The 11819-nt window shown below is 41.0% G+C and overlaps 1 protein-coding gene across 1 annotated transcript in view; it reads right to left on the bottom strand.

Moving 5' to 3' along the window:
* Positions 1 to 401: 401 nt before the first annotated feature.
* The window catches only part of LOC139741968 (cilia- and flagella-associated protein 69-like), a 23511-nt gene continuing 12093 nt past the window's right edge, over positions 402 to 11819 (bottom strand). The window contains exons 11-23 of the mRNA XM_071652533.1: positions 11309 to 11386; positions 9763 to 9982; positions 9357 to 9521; positions 8579 to 8694; positions 7783 to 7983; positions 6888 to 7080; positions 5625 to 5762; positions 4807 to 4955; positions 3682 to 3807; positions 2747 to 2833; positions 2078 to 2139; positions 1380 to 1422; positions 402 to 536 (exon numbers count right to left, since the gene is read on the bottom strand). Of these exons, the coding sequence (XP_071508634.1) occupies positions 402 to 536; positions 1380 to 1422; positions 2078 to 2139; positions 2747 to 2833; positions 3682 to 3807; positions 4807 to 4955; positions 5625 to 5762; positions 6888 to 7080; positions 7783 to 7983; positions 8579 to 8694; positions 9357 to 9521; positions 9763 to 9982; positions 11309 to 11386 (1713 nt within the window). The remainder of the gene's footprint in view (positions 537 to 1379; positions 1423 to 2077; positions 2140 to 2746; positions 2834 to 3681; positions 3808 to 4806; positions 4956 to 5624; positions 5763 to 6887; positions 7081 to 7782; positions 7984 to 8578; positions 8695 to 9356; positions 9522 to 9762; positions 9983 to 11308; positions 11387 to 11819) is intronic.

The raw sequence follows: 11819 nt of genomic DNA, 5'->3' as shown, positions 1-11819 counted from the left end.
GAGGTGTATTTCTGTTTTGAGGGTGATATGAGAACTTACTGAGCCAGGATGGTAATTGAAGTTCTCCTTGATTAATTCTAGGATGAAGAGAAAATATTGAATGGGACTGGAACACAAAACAATGATGGACATCTGCTTGCTAGGGGTGATAGCCATATCTCTGTAAGTAACAATGCTGATGAGATTTTGAGCCAATGAAAGTCCAACATCACATTTTCTGAAAATATGATTGAAATGAATATCGTGCATCACCATTATAAAGAATGGTGTTCGTTGAGTCACTATGAGTAATACTGGTAAATGTCCTCTGTCAAGGTGGTAGTAGGTGACAGGCTTGGATCCTGTAAAACTTCTAATTTCAGAGGGTTCGGCTGTATTGAGTGTCCCTAGGTTGGAAGCTATCACGAGACGATGATGGACGTCTGGTTGCTGAGGGTGACGCCCTTTTCCCCCTCCGTGTGGCTCTTGATGAGGGTGGATCCGTCCAGGATGTCTCGTGGGGTGCTGTCCACCATGATGCTGCGCCCCTGGAAAGTCTGCGGGGGAAGAGACAATGAACAGATGGTGTCAAGTGGAGTCAATAGATTTCAGAATTATGTTACACAAGGAGACACCACAAGTGACTGTGCATCACAAAACCAACAAAAATTGGCACACCCTGATTTTATTTACGGGAGGACTCAAAATAGGTGAAACGGGTCACCTTAGACATTCTTGAGTTTTTCATATTTTCTGAAAGAGTGATTTGTCTGCTATATTATTTACAGATTTGGGATCATAAAATGAATGGGAAATTGTGTTTTTAGCATTTATTCTAGAACACACTTTTGTAGAACAGTGTGATTAGGTATGTGTTCGAGTCCCCTTTTCATTTCTTAAAAATCCTTTACTGTAAAACGAGGAATTTTCGCGTGCATTTTAATTTCGTGAATTTCGCGAGCGCCGAAATTCACGAAATTAAAATGCACGCGAAAGTTTTTGTCTACACTACATGCATTGAACGCCAGTGGCAATTCGCGAAAATTTCATGCCACGAAAAAGGCTGTCGGCTCCAATTCGCGAAAATTTCATGCCGCGAATATATCATGTTTTACAGTATACAGTTACCCTCGACGATAACATGGTAACCCCCTCCCCTTTCTAAAACTACATGTATGTGTGACAGAAACATTTGGCAGTGCAAAATTGAAATCAGTGATTCCAGATATATTGATACCACTGGTACTTTTCACTCCTTTCAGTACAGTTAACACAAATAGGCCCTTCTGTATTGAATTTACATAGAGCAGAACGTTCAACATCCAAAGTATAATTGCATTAAAATACATTGTAAACGTCAGTTAATTTGAAATAGGTGTCAATATAAGAGCAGAACTTACTGTGGTTTGCAGGGAGGGAAGATCAACGTCGTGGAATGAGTGCCTGAAATGCAAACAAAAGTACACAGAATGCAACTAATCAATTGTAAAGTAGTTAAAGCAACTAAGACAACACGGATATAAAAATGTTTGCCATAATACAAATCAAGTATCCTGTGGAGTGGACATTTTCACACACTTTGCACAATGTTACATCATTGCAAAAAATTATGAGTCACAGCCATGCGGATACATTTTGTGAACTAGATGCCAACATGAGTTTACATTCATCAGTAGAAGCATGACAACAGCTTGGAAATCTAAATCACAAAATTTGGCTTCCTTACACCAACTGAGCAGAAAAAAACAAACAACATTACACAAAATTCTTGATTCTACAATACGACGGCGGGGTAGTAGTAAATGTAGTAATTTTTATCCACTGACAATTTTGACTTGCTTAAAACTGCAGAGCACGGTGAGCTTTATGCTTTGATGACTTCAGAATGAATCTTTGTACAAATAATGCAAGGCATTATCCATCTGGATTAATCTTCCCTAGGATTTCAACAAGGAACATTCTGTGCCTGACAGGAAGTCCCCTGTAAGTGATGCAACTGGCTCTCTCCAGCACTGTGAATCAATCATATCGCGATTGGCAAGAAAGCGAGAATGCGCAATGGACAGTGGGTCAAATGTAAGGGAGTGGAAAAGCTTACTCTGTGTCCATCTGCTTTGCTCTGGACTGGTCAATGGTGATGTCCTGTCTACCTTTGGACGTCTGCAGCAATGAAACAAGAAAAAATTTAATACCTTAATACAAAAAGCTTTTATTGATGTGCAAAGTGAAAATATTTCTGTAGAATAGATCAAATGTTGATAAGACTTACCACTGGATATCAACATTTTGGAAAACATGTCTTGAAATTGACTAATTTATGTGCTCGCAGTCTTTGATGAACTTTTATTAGTCAGATATTTGAATTATATAAATAAATCATAACCATATTACTACTATGATCATGTAAAAAAAAAAGTTTAGTATCATGTCAAAGCTCAAATAAGAGAACATTAAAGTTTAATAAAAGAAGAAGAAAGGAAGTGACCACAATAAAGCAACGGAAAGAATGAATAATTAGTCTGGAGCAAGATTTAACTTTGTACCAGGAGTTGAGATAAAATGTTCATGTACATCTTGTAATATTTGTCACTTTTATTGATAAACATGCACACTTGTCATGAACAAGCAGAAAATTGTAAGTTTTGTTTTCTATTTCTTTTCTTTTTACAACTTTTGAAGGAGAGGTATCGGGTCTCAAAATTATTCAAACATTCCTTTAGGGGGTCAAAGGTAAAAAAAAAAAGAAGAGAAATTGCTAGAGTCTCACCTTGAGAATGGCATAGTTGGAAGTCCTTGCCACAAAGTCATTCCACTTCTTGATGGACTTCTCTCGCTGCCGATGATTTTCCTTGATCTGTTGGGAGTGAAACAAACACAGAATAACTCTATTTGCCATCCACATTCTATCATTACAGAGCATAGTCTGTGGTAATGACTAAAAAGGAAATATTATTAGATGCCATTGCACCACAACTGTGACACTAACCCACTTCTTCTGGCACTGAACATAAAGCATGAAAGCTTTAAATGTGTTTGTCTGGAAGCTATGGAGAGGAAGATAAAAAAAATATGGCAAATCTGTATGAATAATCAATGTCTTGCATCTATGCTAACACATGCACACAGATTAATGACAGGAGACAAAAGTACAAGTAAAGTCAAACTCAGGATTTAACTTAAACTCACACTGAGCTTTGAAATATCATCATTTTGTGCAAATAAATCTGAATTTTTATGACAATAATATCAATGAGCAGCTCTCATTGCATAATTGGTGAAAAAAGGGTAGGGGGGAGGGAGATTTCTGGTTGCCACAATATTCTTGACTGATCAACCCTTGCACTATTTATCATTAAGATCTCTGAACGGCTCCATAGGTCCTTCCTAGGGCTGTCTACCACGCATCTACTCTAGCTACCTCCCCTTCCCTTACCCCTTACCCCTTACCCCTACCCTACCCCGGTGAGTACCCATCCAGGCATCCCCCTTCCCTACCCTGCCCTGGTGGGTTCCCATAGAGGCCTTCCCCTTCCACTACCCTGCCCTGGTGGGTACCCACTGAGGTATTCCCCTCCCCCTACCGCGACCTTATGGGTTCCTATTGAGCCATTCCCCCTCCCCCTGCCCTGTCCCGATGGGTACCCATCAAGGCATTCCCCCCCTCCACCGCCCCCTTGTCTCGCCCTACTCCCCAAGGCCCACCTCTGAGTACAGCTCCTGTTCCTCCAGGAGAGCCTGCTGCCTTTGGGCATCCAGGAGGTCATTCTGCTCCTCTGTGATGGACTCTGCCAGCTCCTGGCTGGAGCGGCCGAGCAGTTCCAACAACTCCTGCAGGAGGGGAGCAAAATAAAAACAGTACAATTTGAAAGATCGCATGGTAACCCTGAACAAACTCTTGGGTCAGGCACTGTTAAAGTAGAAATTTTTGCGTGAGTAATTTTTCCTGCTCAGCCAGGTAAGGGGAATTTCATGTGGTTTTAATTCCACAAAATCAAAATATGAACTTGTATAAAATACAGCAAGCAAAAATATTTGCGTACTTTTATTTTTGCGCACGGCGCACTGAATGCGTGAAAATATCCACAGCGCAAAAATTTCAATGATACAATATTCCACTGGTAAGATAACAACAGCTTAGGCTATTTTCTAACTTTGTAATATCATCTCAGAAGTTATGGTAACAACTGCTTATCTGTGCAGAAAAAAAGTAACTGAACTCAGCTGCCCAAGAAATAGATTGACAAGAAATCTGTTTCACGTGAACTACACTCAATAGACCCTACTGTGGCAGTGTGACATATTTATAGATGCTCTCAGAGTACATTTACGATATATTTGAGACAAACAGTGATGATGTCTATGGGAGCCACCTTAATTTCAGGACTGCCACAGATATTCAAACAGATCGAAGCACTACACATTGACTTGGTATAAACAATTACTCATTTCATGCAGAACAAAGAAAATTTAACAAGTACATGTACTTCATAACCTTGACTGAACTGACTGCAGAATAACTGAAAACTTTTCTCTTTTAGACGTATTAGTGCAGAACACACACGAAATGGCATTCTTACAAACTTACACACACAGAAACAGTGGCTTGTTTTCGTAAAGGTGTTATTAATCAAAACCATGGTTCAAATTTAGTCAATGGCCTAAACTAAGTAACTAAATTTAGACCACCTTTGTGATTATGGGCTATTGACTTCAATGAAAACTCAATCAAAAGGCCCCAAGTCCAGTGAAACATGTGATCTACCACTGCATCATTATTTCTACACTGACAAAGAGAAGAGATAGAGAGATCGAGAGGGCGGGGGGTACCTTGTCTGGTGTGACAGGCCTGACGTTCTCCTGGTCCAGCTCTGATGCGATCTCGTTCCAGATCTCTCCCTCCTTGAAGTCCATGAATCTCTTGATGAGGATGAGGGTGACGTGTTCCTCGGTCGACAGGCCCTTGGGGTTATCGAATCCTGTGCATTGTACAAATCACACAAACGCATGAGTGCCTTTTCTCCCTTGCAACATGAAGATGACCAATGCATGATGTTCGATCAAAGAGTGCCTTAACCTTGATAAACTTTGTACAGCGCTTGGTGTTAATACCCTTGTGGGTTTGTTTTTGTCGTGACATATCCATTATTACAGGTCTAGCATACACTTATTTCACTCTTAAAGAAATGTGAATTAAATGACTGGGATGGTGTGTGAATGGCTAAAATCTCACTACATGAAATGTACAGGGGGCTCGAATCTGTGGATTTCATTCGAATGAGGCGTGCATGTGCCTGAAATCTCACAATATGAAAAAGAAAAGAGGCTTGACTTCATACAAATGCTGCACCTATTTTCAATTCTTCAGTAACCACATAAAACTGTTAATGTGTGCTCCATACTGCTCTTATAGGAATAATTTCAAGATCAATCAGTCCTCGGAATTTGTGAAGTGTTTCAATTAGCAATTTGGGCACAATCGCTTGCACCCACTTTGCCACATTCTAGAATACATCTTGAATATCGATGTATCCTTCCCAACTAGATTAGATCTGAATCTGTCCCAACTTTGCATTCATTGTTTGGCTCAATATACCAGGTACGTACAATGTAGTTCCCATTTAAGTGAAACAGTGCATCGGACTTACCCATCTTGCAGAAGAGGGAGTAGATCTTGGCCCGCATGTTCTCCGAGATGTCCGTGATGGCGTGGCTGGGCTGGGTGGCTGGCAGAGGCTGGATCCCAGCCTCCAGCTGGAAGATCCCCATCAGGGGGATGCTGGCATCTGGGGGGGGGGGGGGGGGGGGGGGGCAGATTGGTTGAAAGTATAATGTCAAGGTGTATATCTGCATATCTCCCGCTCATAATAAGCAATCCCTTCACACCTACAGTCAGTGAGAGCTTGTGAAATTGAGAGGCTGATTATGACTAGAAAGACACCACGGAGGCATTTCTTGGAGCGTATTGGTCAGATATTTTTCTGACAAACTGTTATAAGCTACTGAAATCCTTGCATCTGATGGGCTGAATGCAAATTTGTCCAACAAATTTGTCAGACAAAACACTTCATGAAATGCCCCCAGATTATACACATGCTTTTTAACCCTTTATGTTGAGCACAACGGCTTAATTTGCCAAGTGTTTTCAAAAGCATTTACTAATCCTTCTAAACCTGACCAGGTTGTAAGGTTTAGCAAGCTCACTCAGGTGTAGCACTGTGCCTTAGTGCAACAGGAAAGCCTTTATAGTGACACATAATAGAAATTGGAAGGATTAGGGGGATTAGGTAATCTCCCTTCACTGACAATAAGTTTCCAGACATCCAAGGCAATGAATGAAACACTCTAGATGAATGAAGAAAGAACTCTAGTTTGTACACTGACCAGCAAACAAAGCTGATTAGGTTTGAACAAAAAATCTGAGTCCTTGGGATATAAGGTGAGAGTGACACTTGCTTTGATATCAATGATGGCGTGGGAAGTTCCTTGTTGCCATTTATAGGTTGAATCAGAGCTATTATAGCTGCCTGGCAAGTAAGGATTGCACAACCAGCACCCTTAGCATGAATACCGGGTACATGAAGAGTTGTTAATACTACACCTCTTGAAATAAGCTACAAATATTAATCATGTAACAACTGACAAAAAACAAAACAAAACAAAACAAAACAAAAAACAGCCCTGTGGCTTTTTGTCCTTTTTAGTGTCTTCAATGGATATTTCACAACTAAACATTTTTTCTGCTCAATGAAGAAATTATGTTTTGTTTTTCTAGCATTAAAGTCTACCTCTCTTCCACACAAAGATATGTACAAATAAGCTGTGGTTGAAGATAGATTTGAGAATCTGAATGGAAAACTGATCAAAATGATGGCTGAGAGCTCATGAACACACTGCATCCTACCACTCACCTGCTAGGACCCCATTGTCATTCCGTCTGACTCCTATGTTAGCTTCCTCCTGCCTCCAGACGTCTACCAGCAGGCTGGCCACGCCCCGCTCCTCGCGCCCCTTCCAGGCCAGCAGGTGGCCCACCGTCTTCGGGTTCTCACATAGGTCTGTCAGGCAGCCCAGAATCAGGTTGTGTGTGTTCCGGTGCGAGGACTATAATAAAACACAAAATGAAGAAATATATGGTGGTTTGGTTTGGTTTGCTTGAAAATGACTAATAAGTGATCCTAACTGAATTACATAACTGAAACACCAATGGGACATCATAATCATAATGCACTTCATCTTTCTCTATTCACAGTTGGAACCAACAAGTTTCTTATGTCTAGATTACCATTAAGAGAGAATGATTCAACTTGAACATGTAATTCTTACCATTCCTGTCCCAGCAACAACAGGAAACAATCCCAGAGAGAAATTTGTTGAATGTGAATTGGAGAAATGACACTTTTTTTTTTTGCAGCATGTAAATTGTGCAAATTGCTAACCACAATGGTGTACAGCATGGTACTGGCACTAATAACATTGTGTACAGAGAAAAAAACTTTTGAGTACATTTTACTTTCACGAATCCTGGCTAATTGCCAAATTTGTGAAAGTTTAATGCACACAAAAAATTTCTCATTTTACAGTCCTCCACATTCACCCGAGACTAGGGCCCTGTTTATAAAAACATGTTATCAATAACAAGTTACGATAGTTGTCACAGGCTACTTAAATCCTTGCGTCTGATTGGATGGGAAAAAATTTGTTATAGAAATGTGGCAGTTGTTACTGATTACAAGTTTTATGACCCGAGACCAAAATTTCCAGTAAGCAAAAGGAGGGTAAGAGAAATCCACCTGATCGCCTTACCTCAAGTAGGTTGAGAAGGAGGAAGACTCCCTGTCCCTCAAGGAACTGGTCCTCGTTGATGTAGGCTCCCACCACACAGCACCAGATGTTGTCCACTGCGGCCAGCATGAGGCGGTGGTGGCCAAGGCCCCGGTTCAGCTTCTTTGCATCGGTCTTGAGGTAGCGCCGCACCACCTCCACCCCTTTCTCTCCGTACAGCTCCTGGGAGAAAAGGAAAAGAAATCAGAATACATTCAGGTGCCATGACTTGATGGCTCACAAGCAACCTTAGATGAGTCTTTTAAAAAAAGCTGCTAATTCCTGTAGACTGGTTTGGATATTTGCTGCTTTTTTCTTCTAAAGTAAGCCTGATTATCACTCAGATAGGCACAGCTTCAAGTGAACTTACGCACTTACTTTCAGAGCGAACTTTCTATATTATATATCTTAATACATCAATCTCATGACAATCATTGCTCATAAACATCTATATTGTTCTGTACTAAAAGTGATTTTAAATTCTATCAACACAAGTGATGAATTTGATACTCACTCATGGCATACAACTCATGTTATTCTCTTTCAATCTCAATACATTTCTATGAACTCTGTTGATATGGGTGACTGTATCAGATGAATCTTGCATGAAGTTTGAATATGATTAGGGGAGAGTCTATGTGATTTGGCTGCACCCTTGCAATACAATGTACAATGAAAATAAGTAATGCTACGGATGCTGTGAGTTTCCTTCCAGCAATACCAGCTTGAGTAGAGGCAGACATTTTCACCCTAGAGTTGTGTATATACTGTTTCCTACCTTTCTGTGCATGTTGCCCTCACAGAGAACAGAGAGGATGAACAGCATGTCGCACTGCATCTCAACATCGATGGCGTCGTCCTCGATGCTGGACCTCGTCGCACTCAGCAGGATGTCTGCCAATATTCAAAGAGTTCAAACATACTTGACAACATTTCTATATCATTAATAATAGAGAAACTCTTCTTCACACTGTATGCTGATTTTGAGGTATCATTATAAAACAACATGAGCTATACACAAAAGAAGATCGAGGGCTTTCTATAGCTCAGTCGGTAGAGCACTGGGCTAGCAATCCGGAGGTCTCGGGTTCGAATCCCGATGGAATCCCATTTTCTTTGCTCAATTTTCCTCTAATAGATATTATTCATTTCTGGTCAGTTTTTCTGTTTGTGTTTGTTACATACTAAAAAAGCTGCATCACTTCGGTGATCCCTTGCATTTATCCCCAAGTTGAATTATCCTTCGGGTTTATGCCAGGTTCAAGTGTGTACATGTGTATCACACACAAACACACTGCTATGGCTTCTTTGCTCAATTTTCCACTCATAATTGACATTGTATACATTGAAACCCTCTCACTTTTATGCATACAACCTGAATGAGTTTGACTATCTCAAGACATAGAAGAAACATTAGTGAGGTATGAGCTATTTTCTTCCACAGGACACAAACATGTCAAAATTTGAAGCCTCTGACTAGAGCTCACTTGTGTCCGCCACAAAACTCTTCAAAAGTAAATCAACTAATTTTTCTTCAACTTTTTTGCTTGCCTTACCTAGCAACTGGTTGATGGCTCCCTGGTCAACCAGGTCCTGGTTGACCTCAGCATCGTTAAGTGATACCACACTCCTCATGAGGTGGAGGCAGTACCGCATCTGGGCTCGCTTGTTGCCGCGGCCACCCTTCCCATGAAAGGCATTGCCATGTCCAGCAAAATCATCTGATACAACAAGAGAGAATAAGAAGAATTCACAATGAATTTGAATTTTTAATTTGAATTTTTATTTGAAATATGATTTGTTTTACAAGGTCACTACAGAAGCAATGGATGCTTGTAAAAGTAGCCACAGGACCGTCAGCTTTTGTATGTCCCCTCAAGAAGACTGGGCAGTAACGAACGAACGAATCAATCAATCAATGACTCTATGAGAAGCTATGAGAAATCTGGTGGCACAGCTTACCTTTGCCCACACACCACTCCAGGAGCAGCAGCAGTCTGGTGTTGCCCTGGCACGTCATGTAGTCCTGGATGCAGAGTGGGGCCAGGGAGCACAGCGCCCCCATGGCATGCAGCTGGATCTCCTCAAACTGGGCGGGGCTCCACTCCTGGGGCTGGCTGGAGTTCTCGTTGCTGCGGATGAAGGAGAGGAGGGCCAGGATCACGTGACCCTCGCTCAGCAGCTGGTGGGCGGAGCCAGACAGAATAGGAGAAAAAAAAATAGAGTGATACTGGTCTTGTGACAGACATACCTTCACATAAAATTGACCGACACTGTCCTCGAATCCAGACTAGACCCTGCATCATGGGGAAAGCACGCCAGGAGAGATCTTATCTTTTTTACAACTGATCGTCCATACTACTATCTCAACCGTCCCCCAGCTGCGAGGTACATTGTAAATCAGGGCCTGGGGCAAGCCCTGCACTTGACGCCACACTTCGTGCATGCACACATTTGCTTTATACAGCTGGGCGCTATCACTTTATGACCCAAGGTCACTCTCCCCTCCAAACTTTGTCCTCGCACCCGACTTACTTTGTGGGGACGCGCAAACATGTCCGAGTTTCCACTCTATGGTTTTGGCAGGGAAAGTCCAGTAGCAGGGGACTTTCCCCCACAGCTTGAATGTGGAATGTAATGACACTTACAGCCGTGTGTCATGACCACAATGGATAATTCTTCCCATTCTCTAACGATTGATGACTGCCGACAGGTGGGCGGGGCCAGATGAAATGAGGAAAACGGTTAAGTCGATTACCCGACCCACAAACCTTCATATGATTACCAGTAACAGTCACTGAGATGACAAAAGCAGGCTGATTACAATAACAGAAAGGCCAAATTTTGTTACTCTCTGGTGGCCTCTGCTGTGCAGCTGGTGGGTGTGTGGCCACACAAAACGAGGAAAAAAAGGCAATATCAGTTTACCAACTGACAAACTTCCTCTAACATACCTTAGCTATGATGGTACATACAGTTGCTTTCCATAAATGGAATCCATTCGTTATGTAAGAGCATTATTTTGTAAATATCAATATTGCCAATACGATGGTTACAGGTGACTATGAATTCATCTGACCTGTTTGTTTACCATGAACACAGTACAAATCTGCTAAGCTTTAGGGTACTACAGCATACTGTAAGTGCAAAAAATATCTACAGGTTGAAAGGAAAGACCCAATATTCAATATTAACTTCTTGGGACAGCATGATGCCTACACGGAAAAACAGCTAATAGCTGTTTGGTGAAAAACATCTTTTCGTGCCACATACAGTGTAGTGATCTAGGAGTCTTATGTTTAACTTGTCTATTCATTACATGTTTCTGTGCATGTTCACCATCCTTACATCTTTCCCAACATATCCAGGTGAAGTATCATGATTCATTCAAATCAGTGAATTCTTTCTATCATGGCTACAACAAAAACACTGAATAATCATTGCATATTTACACTGATGTAGGACAATTTGTCAATCAGTTGCAATGTCATGATTCAGTTGTACTTACTGGGATGACAGATGGCTCCTGACTCAGGACAACCACTACGTTGATGAGAAGCTTCTTCAGTTCAAAGTCTTCCGGACTCTATAGCAAACAAAACAATTAAAGCTTGTCAATCAAATAAGATGTAACAGTGCCTGGAGCTAATTAGCCTTCAATTCAGGCCCCTACGCTACAAATGATTTGTGCTACATGAAGGCATAATGACAAGGTTTCTTTTATCTTGAAAACTCTTTTTCCATGCTTTCAAATAACATCTGTTGTCAGTCTAACACTGACTAGGCAAAAGAAAAAAATATCACATCTATAAAAGTCGCATCAGAGCTCAATGAACAAACAAGTCATCATAGCTTAGGAACATACATTCGAGTAATAATTTGGTTTGTCATAGTCTGTTTGTTGTTCTCTCTGGGTGTTTTTCAGTGACGATAAGATGAATGTTGCAAAGATTAAAAAGCTGGAATGATAATTATGAAAAAAAAAGAAAATGCTTCTTATACTTTGGTCTATCAATTTA

This window comes from Diadema antillarum, unplaced genomic scaffold (assembly GCF_040938485.1).
Source record: "Diadema antillarum isolate AM-2024a unplaced genomic scaffold, OU_Dant_1.0 seq00000966_RagTag, whole genome shotgun sequence".
NCBI lineage: Eukaryota > Metazoa > Echinodermata > Echinoidea > Diadematoida > Diadematidae > Diadema > Diadema antillarum.
This window is presented reverse-complemented; position numbering and strand designations above follow the sequence as displayed.